The 12,778-nt window shown below is 34.0% G+C and overlaps 1 protein-coding gene across 1 annotated transcript; it reads left to right on the top strand.

Annotated features, from left to right (window-relative positions):
* Nucleotides 1-256: 256 nt before the first annotated feature.
* LOC130796754 (uncharacterized) lies at nucleotides 257-4,304 on the top strand. Its single transcript, XM_057659132.1, has 3 exons — nucleotides 257-1,657; nucleotides 3,336-3,483; nucleotides 3,568-4,304. The coding sequence occupies exons 1-3, from the start codon at nucleotides 471-473 to the stop codon at nucleotides 4,081-4,083; spliced, it is 1,851 nt and encodes a 616-aa protein (XP_057515115.1). The 5' UTR covers nucleotides 257-470; the 3' UTR covers nucleotides 4,084-4,304.
* Nucleotides 4,305-12,778: the final 8,474 nt, after the last annotated feature.

Here is a 12,778-nt window from a genome sequence, read left to right as displayed (position 1 = left end):
AAATAATGGATCCTTTAAATCCGCGGGTATAAGTTTAGGTATTTTTCTCAGCTTCGAATTTGGACCCGTGAAATTTAAACGGATTCGAATTCGACATAGATCCGACGGGTCTTTTTTTAGGACCCAGATCCGTGAAAACAAATATGAATCCGAATCGAGTCCAATAGCCATTGTCATCCGTAGTCGTAACTCATTTGATATACTGAAATTCAATAGCAAATTGGTTAAAACCCAAAACTGTGTTTCTTATCTTATTTCATGAGTGGTGGACTTACATAAATCACGAATTTTCATAAAATTTCAAAAAACTCTATTTTCAATTTCAAGGGGTCTGCAACTGTACTTCTCATCAGTCATGACCAATCACCTACCTATCTAAATTCTAATGGAGTATCTATCTTGTCTCTATATTTTCATGTTTAGAAAAATGATCTAAATTTACAGAAGAACTTGAGTCTTGTGAGTTTAACATGCAGCAACACTTACACACTAGAAAAACAAACTGGGGAGACCTCCCTCTTGAGCTTCTCAGATCAATAGCCAAAAACCTCAAACAATTCTCAGATTTCTGCAACTTCAAATCTGTATGCAAGAAATGGTATTACTCTTTATCCATCTCTGCTCTCTTACCCTTTAGTGATTATGCATCCCATTCTTCAACTCTCTTTTCTTCTTCCATTTTACTCCTCCATGCCCATTCATCAAGCTCTAGCTCTTCCCCTACTCCATGGATGGTTAGCTCTGTCGAGATCTTCAAAGGTAACATGCAATTACTCCACCCTTTCTTTCGAACCCCATTTCCAAATCAAATTAATTTAGACAATTTTCACTTCTCTGTTTTGGCTCAGTCGTACCACATTGCACCTTCTCATAACCTCAATTGCGCATCATCTCTGTCTACCATCGACAAAGTGTTGGTTTTTTCCGACCATCGAGTTCCGTCCATCGATGATTGCTCAATCTTTGTTTTGCACAATGGTAGATTAGGCGGGTACCCTTCTTCTAATCAAGAAGATGATCCTCATTGGGTTGATGTTTCGTATCATGGGGTTGATGAATTCGATGATATTATCAATTTTAAAGGACTGATTTATGCAGTTGATTGGCAAGGTAAGCTTTATCAGATGGCAAATGATCAAATTTCTGTTCAAAAAACTCTAGTTTCTTTCGTAATCTCAAATGCAGGTGCGTATAATGGGTGGCGAAAACGGTTAGTTGGGTCAACATTAGATGAGAATCTGTATTTGGTTGTTAGAGAGATGGATAAGTTTAAAGTATACATGTTATCGAATCGTGGAAAAATGGGTGTATGGATTAAGGTTCAGAGTTTTGCTGATGATAAACAAGTGTTATTTTTGTCTAGAGTTTATGGGTTCTTTGCAAAAACTAGCAATTTCCCTGGTCGTCAACTTGGGAATTGTATTGTGTTCTCTGATGATGCTTTCCCGATCTATTCGTTTAGGGGTTGGGTGTATCAAATGGATGTCCAATCTGAAGAAGAAATTAAGATTTTTCAACTAGGAGTAAGAGTAATCGATGGTTGTAGTAATTTTCGACCTATTTTGTCATGTTCAAACTTTCCTATCATGCTATGGTCACCCCCAACGTTGATTTCCCAAGCTCCACCGGGTTTTCGATCGCCTCTTGATTTTGAAAGGTAAATATTGTAGTTATTGAAGTTCTGCACGCTAAAATATTGTGTACCTTTAAATACTTCGTCCGTTCTTTTTTTAATTGCGTTATAGTTGACTTCAAATTGACTTTCATATTTTCAATAATCTTTAAGTTAGAATATAGTCATAAATCGTCTTGATTCAAAGTTTATTAATTTCTCTTTTTCATGATTGTTTAATATGCATAATTATAGATATTAATGAGTAGATTCGTGCATTAAGTGGTGTGAGAAAGCAAATGGTGGAAGTAAAAAGAACGAAGAAAGTATTTCCTAGCGTTCATTTGTTGAGGCATAAGTTTTCCATGCAAATCTTTCTCATGTTAGAAGGATTTATTTTGTTTAAAATATGAAGGAGTTCCTCCTTCCGAATCCTTTTTCTTCAGTTCGCTCTGTTATCCAATCAATGCAAACACAATCCTTCAAAATAGCTTGCCCAGCTTATCTTATGGTGAAGGATTTCTGAGGTTGAAAACAATGGTATATTAGAGATCAAACAACGTGTTCCAATCTCTAATATCACCAATATTGAATGTATAAAGTCTTGTGACAAACAATTTACACTATCAATGGAGACAATATTTGTAGGAGATAATTATGCAATATAATGACGCAAAAGAATTAACGAGGTTCATCGAATTTAAGCTACGTCCTCCGGTGTGTAGTATCTCACTTATATTATCAAAAGAGTTCAAAGAACTCTCAAATATGGAGAATTACAATAGAAAAGAGATATAGGTAATGTTTTTAAGCATGCGGTATTTTGTGGATGTGTTACAATGGCCTATGGGACCTCTATTTATAAAAGTTTGTATATCAATGAATATTACATAATTAAGGCTAAGGATTAATGCACAATAAACAACTTCAAGAAACATCAAGAGTCAAAAATCGAATCCAATGTTCGATCAAGGCAATGCTTCATTAATTGAATGTCTTGTATAAGAATCTTTTTTCACCTTTTAGTTTTCTCATTAACTATCATAAATCGTGCCTTAATTATCATCATAATATGCATGTTTAATTATTGGTACTTTCATAAATCATACTTCCTTCATTTCTTAATGAAGTTCTCACGATGATTGTTCACGAGAATTAAGAAAAATAGACTCTTTTAGGTAGTGGATATATTATTTTATTGAATAATAAATTTGATGGGTGAAAAGTGAGTACAATAAATATTAAAGAAAATATAAAAAGAAAGTTAGTGAAAAAAAATATAAGGACCACAACAAATTAAAAATGTTATTATAAAGTTAGTAGAAAATATGTGGGGATCATAAAAAATATAAAAATATTAAAATGAAGTAGAAGATATGAGGACTATAAGCATTATTAAGATATTAATATAAGGATAAGTAAGGCTATTTTTGTCTAAAATTCGTCTCTAAAGCCTATTTTGCATGTTATAACTGATGTTGTTTCTTTGTTCTGTATTTAATTTTTTTTTGGTTCTTGATTAAAAAAAATCCTCAAATACACACCCAATTCTTGTTCAATATGTTCATATCTGTTCATATCATATGCTGTTTTATCAAATACATTAATTTTTGAAGGTAGCACTTAGTAATTCATTCAAAATTTCATCAACTCCAGAAATGCTATGTTTTAGAAAGATTATAATATGGATTCCCATCACTAGATACCTGTTTATTTTTTATAGGAACTATATCGGCAAAGACAACATGTTTCCCCATAGAAATTCTATGGGCAACGAGATGCGACGTGATTCACATAAAGCATCAGTGGAACCAGAGAGATCGGTGGCTGCTAGAGTTCAGATAGATACCGGAACTCCTCATGTAGTTCAGGTAATATCAGGATTTCGATCTTTATGAAAATACGAGATTTTGTACAATTGATAATTATATATGTTTGCACAAAATTATTTGCAGCCTGTTGAAAAGGGAGTTTCTGTCACCCCAAAGTTCCAAGGGATAGATGTCCATACTGATCACCTTCCTATTTTGAAAAAAGTGTGGGCAAAGCATGGAGATGTTGTGAAAGGGATTAACTTACATAGTTCCGACTTTTTGGCCACTGCACTGAGTGCTTTAGCGAAACTAATACACATTCTTGAAACAAACACGGGAAAGACATTAACTGATGACCGAGCTAATTATCTGACTTCAACAATGTCGGATTTACTGTCGTTGGGTGTGAACGTAGAGTGGTTAGTTCCTTTTGTGGAGAAGGCTTCAGCTCTGCACCAAAGGAAGTCATTAGAGGCTGCACTGGTAGAGTTTGAGAAGGCTAAAGCTAAGGTTGAAGAGATGAACAGAATCTTTGTTGGGAAGATGGCTGAAATGTCGCAAAGATTTCATACAGGTAACAGGCAGCCTCAAGATGGTGTTGGCATGTTTGCAAGCGAGATCGACCCGGATAAATTGGTTGGTGAAGGGTTGTTGTGATCTACTTTGCTCAAGTTTGGTATTGGATGTTATCAGAACACTAAGATGTAGTTTGTTTTGTTGTTTTGGATGTTAAGGCAGCATTGCCCTTATGCTTAAGTGGTTTAAATTAATGGTATGCTTTGCTTGGGCTAAGACATGGGCTTATGGATGATACACAAGCACATTTTAGAAATTTGAAAAAAATTAAGCTTATTATCAAAAAAATTCCTAAATTTAGGTTCGGAAAATTTTAATTTTTAAAATAAGCGTCTTTATGTCAAAGATAAGGTCAGGCATTTGTACGCGGTTACACGAAGACAATGTCATAAAGTTTAACAGGTAAAATAAAAAAGCAAATGTTACGCTTCAAGCATATGAAGTGACGTGTTATCTAGTTACTATTTTGACTTTAATGTAGGTATTATAGATAACTAGTACACGTCAATCTGTTAGTTTGATGATTCATATAATTTATATTTAAAAAATATTATAAGTATTTATTTTCAAGTTTCAAAATGAATATATATTTTCAAAATTTTTAGATTCGTTAATTAATAGATAAATAAAATAAGAATGAACATATAATTGAGTATGCATGTATATGAATAAACATAATTAAGAATAAATATGTACATGCTTGATATCAAACGCATTGCACTATATATAATTCAGTACAATATATGGCACTAAGTGAATGCAATATACATTCTACATTTATGCATTGCACCATATGTTTCTATTAACAATTCTTATTACATCATAAAATATATTAGTTAGTTACATGTTCACTATTATTAAATATAAATTGCATTAAGAATCGCTAGTATAAATAACTTGATTTGAACGTCTCCTTGTTAGTTTTTATAAAAATCATTTATTATTAAACGCATGACTCACATAATTAATTCTAACATATCACATTAACTCATTTGGCAAGACTCCTTATATGATGTTATTTATCATTTTTCAATCTTTTAATTACATTGTATTATTTATCTTTTTTTCAAAAATTTAACGTTGAAATTTTGAATGTGAAAGCTTTTTCATTAATTTAAAAAAATTCTTTTTATTATTTTTTAATATTTTTAAATTTTAAAAATAATAATATTTTAATTAAATATTTGAATGTCACATTATTATTTATCAAATTCAGCATAGCTTTTAAATATGTTAATAAATTATACCCATTGAAAACTTATAATTATTTAAATTTTTATTATTTTCTAAATTAATTTGCCATGTAATCAATAACAAACCAATAAGATTATTCCATTTGTCAGAGCTTTACTAATCTAATACTTAGAATTGTCCAACTTTTTTATAACATTGTATGATTTTTTAATTTTAAAATAATAATTTATTAATAAAGTGTTTGAATGTCACATATTATTTATCTAATTCAATATAGCTTTTAAATATGCTAATAAATTATACCTATTGTAAACTTATAATTATTTAAATTTTTACTATTTCCGAAATTAATTTTCCATGTAACCAATAAGAAACCAATAAGATTATTTTATTTGTTAGAGCTCTAATAATCTGACACTCGTATGATAGTGAAAATTTTCAAGTCTTTTATAACATTGTATTATATGATATGATATGATTTAAAAATAAATATATTAATAGAGTGTTTGAATGTCATATTATTATTTACCTAATTTAATGTAGCTTATAAATATGTTAATAAATTATACTCATTGTAAACTTATAATTATCTAAATATTTACTATTTTTCAAATTAAATTTCCATGTAACCAATAAGAAACCAATAAAATTATTTCATTTGTCAGAGCTTTAATAATCTAACACTTGGAATTTTCCAACTCTTTTATAACACTGTATGATATGATATGATATGATTTAAAATAATATTTTAATAAAGTCTATGAATGTCACATTATTATTCACCTAATTTAACATAGCTTTTAAATATGTTAATAAATTATACTATTGTAAACTTATACTTATTTAATTTTTTACCATTTTTCAAAATTAATTTGCCATATAACCAATAAGAAACCAATAAGATTATTTCATTTGTCAGAGCTCTAATAATCTGACACTTGAAATTTTCCAACTCTTTTATAACATTGTATTATGATTTGACATAGCTTTTAAATATGTTAATAAATTATACCATTGTTAACTTATAATTATTTAAATTTTTACTATTTCCAAATTAATTTGTCATGTAACCAATAAGAAACCAATAAGATTATTTCACTTGTCAGAGCTTCAATAGTTTAACACTTTAAATTTTCCAACTTTTTTATATTATTGTATGATATGATATAATGATTTGGGGTGCTACAACTTTAAATTTTAACCTTAGCCTTACCATATATACAAACCAATATATGTCATAGTAGTTAAATTTAAAATTAATCTCTAAAAGACATAGCAGTTTGTGTTAAGTCACACCGCTATGTAACGTATCTGTTTACTAATTGAGTTTTCAAATAAAATTATTTACATAAATATATGAATCGCTATGTCATATAGCGATTTATATGTACTCATAAACCGTTATGTAACTTATTGGTTTATTGTACATATATAATATAGATAAAAAGATGCATCCACAGTGGAAATATATGGGGAAATAATTTACTTTAGGAAAATTATCCTGAATAATCCTACATATTACCCACCTTTCTAAATAATTTAATAATCTTTGTATATTTTTTGCTGATTATTGTAGGTACCTACTAGCCGTTGCACTTACTTTTTCTTTCTCCTTATACTTCTTTGTTGGCGTACCCCTAGTCCTCTTTGGTGGTAGGTACTTATAGTAACTGGTTAAAATGTGGCAACGAGTAATGTCAACAAAAAAATATACAAAGATTGAATTATTTAGAAATAATCAATAGTAGGGATTATTCATAGTAAATGAGCAATAAGTGGAATTTCTCAGGACAATTTTTCCTTTATTTTATGGTAAAGTGAGAGTTAAGTTTTTTATTAGCTGTCTTGAGATCTCTTTCTAAGATCTTTCTTGAACTGAGAACTCTTTGGCAGCATTCTCCTTTATGGATATGAATTGTGGTCTTCTTTCCTTCTCAGATCCTGATCATTGTTCATATAAAGTGGATACACTGGATATGATGATGATGATTAGACGTCTTAAGAAATAAGTTTTCAACATAGTTGTTGTTCAAGCTAGAACACTATCATCTATATGTGGAGATTGATTTAATTGCAATTTAAAAAATAAAACCAAATATGGAGATGATTTAGGTAACATCATAATAGTTAAAGCCTCCAAATAACACTATTATTGGGTAAAAAAAATAAGATTATTTGACAACTTTATTCAAAAAACAAGCTTCGTTCAAACTTTATTCCCAAAATAAGCATCATTGCCTCCAAATCTAGGCTTGGTGTATACTCGCACTTACTAACAGCGAATTAATACAAATGGTCAAAATTTTAGTCAAGGGATATGTCGCTGTTACTAACAGCGACCTAATGTTTGACAGGTCAACAAGGTCAAGTCGTTATTAGTAACAGCGACTTCATGTGTGTTGAATTTTCCAGTTCTCGTTCTTCCTCATTTTAGTTTACTTCCTCATTCTCCCTCTTCTTTCCACCATTAAAATCAACTTCAATGCTTCAATTAATCTCATCAAATTCCAAGTTTCTACTACTTATTAGTTGTGTCATCTTCCTACATTCACTTAAGGTACTAGTTTTTTGTATTTATTATCTTTTTTCGAAAAATTAGGGTTCACAAATTCTTAATCAACTTTCACATAAATGTAGGTTCATAAACTTGCAATTTACTACTTCTTGTTGATCTACAGCTTATTGAGGTACCTTTTTATTGTAAATTTTTTGGTTCTTGTTGTTTTTAAAATGTATGTCATTTATAGTGGTCATATAATATCAAACTCTATGAATATGTCAAATGTACTTGTTATTTGCCATGATCTTCATATTTAGGTTGTTTGTTCATGAATTTAGTGTAGAAAATGTTTTAGTTTAATGTAGAGAATGTTTGAATGCAAACCCTAAATTTGAGTTTAATTTAGAGAATGTTTGAATGCAAAACCTAAATTTAATCAATGTTGTTATGTAGTATATATTTATGAACTTGATGGTGATGTTGATTTTGTACGTATTGTTGTAGAAATGGCTTCATTTCGTGCGACTGTTGTATGTTTTTAGAATGGTTCGATTCGATCAAGTAGTAGCAATGTCAAGTATGTTGGGGGAAGACGTAAACTGTTTGCATGCAGCTCAAACATGGATTTAAATGAATTTAAACATCTTATATGCTCTAAGATTGGCATTGACACTACAATAAGTACTGTTAATGTAAGTTTTAAGTACAATATGAGTGGAGAATTGTTAGATCTTCCGGTTGAGGATGAGGAGGCTATAGATGCAATGTGGGAGTACTCAAAGTCTACCTCTATTCCTTCTTTAGAGTTATATGTAGAAGAGGTACCCCTAGGGAATCAAGATGTCAATGTTGTAGAAACAAATGCATTCCTAAATGTAACTTCTTCTGCTCCTTTTCATACGCCCTTCCCTACCCAAGAAACCCAAAATCCCATTAGGCCATCTTCCTTTTCTCCTTCTAATGAACCCAATCAACTTCAAATTCAAGTCTCAAATGATGATACTTTTAACTTAGAAGATACAAATGACCCTTGGGGTGATGTTAATAGTGAGAGTAATGAATTCGTTGAAGCTCCTTTTGAGGACGATGTGTGTGTTGACGAGGAGGCTCTAGCTAATGACATGAGCTTAGGCAACATTCCAACAATCATTGCTACTACACCTTATGCACTAGTTCCCCCTCTATATGAACACGTTGAGGACAACTCTTAGAGGTCTTGGGTTTGTGATACAACCTACACCGAAGAAGGAGAGTTTCAAAAGGGTATGATGTTTGATAACAAGGATGCGTTGTTGGATGCTGTTAGATTGTATCATATTCGTAAGAATGTTGAGTACCGTACTGAGACTTCAAATCAAACCGTGCTCACCTTGAAGTGTAAGAGAGGGTGTGCTTGGAGGCTTCGGGCTAAGAAGAGCTCCTATTCACCTTCATGGGAGATTGTTACATATAAAGGGAAGCATGGGGGTTGTGTATTAAGTACTGAAAATGTGTCAGCTGGACACATTCATTTGACATCTTCCGTGATTAACAATCTTATTAGAAATTGTGTTGTTGAAGACCCATCAATTAAGGTCTCTGTGGTGCGACAAATGATGAAAGACCAATTTGGTGTCGAAGTGACCTATAAGCGGGCATGGTGTGCTAAAGAGCAAGCCCTTCTCTCCATCTATGGGACATGGGAAGATTCTTATCCTCTTCTTCTACGCTTCTTGAAAGCAATGCAAGTTTCTAACCCCGGAACTGTAGTTGAGTGGTTCTTTAAGGAAGATAATGATGTTGGTGTGTAGGTCCGTCCTAGTATTAGAACTTTCCAACGTGTGTTCTGGGCTTTTAAACCTAGTATTGAGGGGTTCAAGTATTGCAAACCCCTTATTGCGATTGACAATACACATTTGTATTGTAAGTATCGCCATACGTTGTTAACTGTGATTGCTCAAGATGAGAACAAGGGAATCTTCCCGCTTGCATTTGCTTTGGTAGAGAAAGAATACATAGCCGCGTGGTCTTGGTTTATGGCGTGTGTTCGTAAGCATGTGATGCATATTCCGGGTTTATGTGTTATTTCCGATAGACATGCGGGCATTCTAGCAACCACGAAGGAGCCGAAATGGCAACCTCCAAATGCCCATCATAGGTTTTGCTTGCGGCATTTGTTAAGTAACTTCAACCGTGAAATGGGTAATGTGAAGCTGAAGAAGATGTATGGAAGGACAGCAGAGCAAAGACAACCACATAAGGTCATCGAGGGATTGAAGGCTATTGATGTTGCTAATCGAGAAGCTCTTTTTTGCATTGATCAAGTGGGTGATATGTGTAAATGGTCTATATGTCATGATGGAGGGTATAGGTATGTTGTTACTAATACCAGCTTAGCCGAAGTATTCAATAACGTGATGAACGGTGTACGTTTCTTGCCTATAACTACTCTTGTGGAGTTCACCTTCTACCGTGTTAATGAATATTTTGTTAAAAGACGTGAGAATGAAAACACATGGCTAATTGGGGGAAGTAAGTACACTTCACATGCCACAAGAATTATCACCTGTAACACTGAGAAAGAAAACTTCTATGAGATCGTCGCATTTGACTGTAGACGAGGCCTTTTTCAAGTTAAGATTGAACGTGGTAATAGAGGATCCGCCAAGGGTGGTAAAATACAAAGTGTGGATATGAGAGAGAGGAAATGCACTTGTAACAAACCCTCCATATATCACTTACCTTGTTCTCATGTTCTTGCCGTTTGTATTAAAAGACATTTATCGTATGAGCGTTTTGTGGACTTCTGCTACACTACCCAGAGCTATGTTAATACATATGAATCCATATTCATGTCGTTGATTGATAAGAGGTCATGGCCTCAATACGCCGGTGTTGAGGTGATACACGATCCAGATCACATTCGTAGACTAGGAAGACCTAAGTCAAGGAGGATCACCAACGAGAATGACGAAGGATCAAGGAGACGCAACGCTTGTCGACGGTGTGGTAGTGAAGGTCACAACACTAGAACTTGCACATCAAGGTAAACAGTATCTATATTTGAGTATATAAACATAAACACTATGAAACAAATAAATAACATAAGTAAACAATTTGAGTATTTCTTAAGTCTTTTTACGTATAATAATAACTACAACTTAGTTATTATGGAATTGCAGTAGAGATGGATCCAGCAGCTCCAGGCCCTAGCTTATCTGTACAGAAGACTGTGTGAAGCTTCACGGGAGAACGTGAAGGAGATCGCTGGGCCTCTGATTATTCTCTAGGTAATACTAACTTTACATGTTAACGCTTTATTTCTTAACTTGTTTTTGTGTTTCATTTACTTACTTATATCTGTAATTCATAGCTTTGGGCGTGGGAGCACATTCTTATCGGGCAACTGATGAGGAGTGTGGGACGTGGTGCATTTGCGCTACCAATTCTTCCACCCTTACATGTGTCGTATGGATCGCGATGGTCCTTTGAAAGACATACAAGGACCCACATAGGATCGGGCGTGGGGTTCTACCGCAATCAACTCGATCTACTTCGAGTTGACCAGGTAAAAACTTCACTACAACTTGTCTTGTAACTATCATATTGCGTAATTTATTAATTACATTTTCACGTGTAGTTTTGATGGGACCCTTACCCCGCTGAGGCATACGCTGCATTGCCTCAGCACTCAGGGATCTTGTCAAGGGCGTAGAGAGCCTCTGTACCTTTGATATGCTTTGACATAGTCGAAGTGCATCTCCCTGAACGCGTACTGCGTCAATTTGGGATGGTACAGGGCATCTCGCCGCCTTAGGACACAGTGGCGGATCTCCATCACAGCTCACACAAGGGTCGGGAGCCCAAGAATTGGTTGGAGATCAACTGGCGCCATATAGCTCGTTGGGATCACAGGCTGGAGCTGCTAGCCCAAGGTGCGCCGATCGAGGCTGTAGGCGCACCTACTTCGGCGAATTACATGCCGTGGTTCCTCTCCATCACTCGTCGATGGATGACACCACGAGCTATCATCGCGACAGCCCAGTGCGCTCCCGCAGCACCAACGATGACACACTTTGTAAGTATTCTTCAACGTTGATTATTATCCATAGAACTTACATGTTATACATTTCATTAATACTTCAGTCTTAATGCAGGCACAGGGCATTGCATTTGTCATCAGCTCCTCCCAAGAGGAGCCTGTACGGGAGATTGCCCAAGGCATAGTCCTAGGGACACAGTTTCAGCACTTCATTCCAGAAGTCGCTGTGCCCGACACCGCTATGGACGAGCAGGGGTCATCTCCTCATCATGCGGACGTTCATCTTGAGGAGGTAGACTTAACATGCCCCGACTATGGTGCCGGGTCCTCACAGGGTGCTGGAACATCACAGTATCAATCACCTCCCCTACCCGAGCGTCATGCGACGGCCTCTTACTATCGTAGGAGGCGTTGTAAACCGTCATAGTTAGACAGGGTACAGGAGGAGGATTAACATTAGTATATTGTTTGTATATATTGAACATTAGTGACATTTTGTACATATTGAACATTTGTACATATTCAATATTTGTAACATTTGGACTTTTGTGTATAATTTGTAATATATATGTAGATGTATATATTTTTATCGTATTATCACACGTTTATTATGAATGAAATGATGTTAAGTACTCAGATTTTTCGGCGATGAATCATTCCGCCAAGAATGCAATATGAATTTAATCAAAAACAAACAGACAATTATATTCAAATAGGGAAAATGCTCTCGAAAATTCAACACAATTTCATTCATGTTCAACGAATCCATATCAAATTAAATAGTTCATTCGTTAAGTTAAACCACCGCCGTTAACTAATATTGCTTCTTCAACTTTCGCATAATTCTTTCAGTCTCTTCTTTCCTATGTTCCATATCATCTATTTGTCTCTTGAGGTTCAATACCTCATCTTTGAGCTCTTGTTTTTCTTTCTCAAGTGATTTGGTAGCCTTCGAGCAACCCACCTAAAGTACGTGCATCCGAATCCTTCATCCAAATAGAAAGGACAAGCAACAAAATCACGGCCAGGATCGACGTCGCTCCAATCTGTATTAATCTCAA

Source organism: Amaranthus tricolor, chromosome 12, assembly GCF_026212465.1.
Source record: "Amaranthus tricolor cultivar Red isolate AtriRed21 chromosome 12, ASM2621246v1, whole genome shotgun sequence".
Lineage (NCBI taxonomy): Eukaryota > Viridiplantae > Streptophyta > Magnoliopsida > Caryophyllales > Amaranthaceae > Amaranthus > Amaranthus tricolor.
Note: the sequence above shows the minus strand (reverse complement) of the source record. Positions and strands in the feature narration are given on the sequence as shown.

Bases quoted from the DNA above. Each gene is read 5' to 3' on its own strand.
- LOC130796754 (XM_057659132.1), top strand. From the start codon at position 471: ATGCAGCAACACTTACACACTAGAAAAACAAACTGGGGAGACCTCCCT. The intron at 1,658-3,335 runs GTAAATATTGTA...TATTTTTTATAG, and splicing joins TCGCCTCTTGATTTTGAAAG to GAACTATATCGGCAAAGACA. The intron at 3,484-3,567 runs GTAATATCAGGA...AATTATTTGCAG, and splicing joins GAACTCCTCATGTAGTTCAG to CCTGTTGAAAAGGGAGTTTC.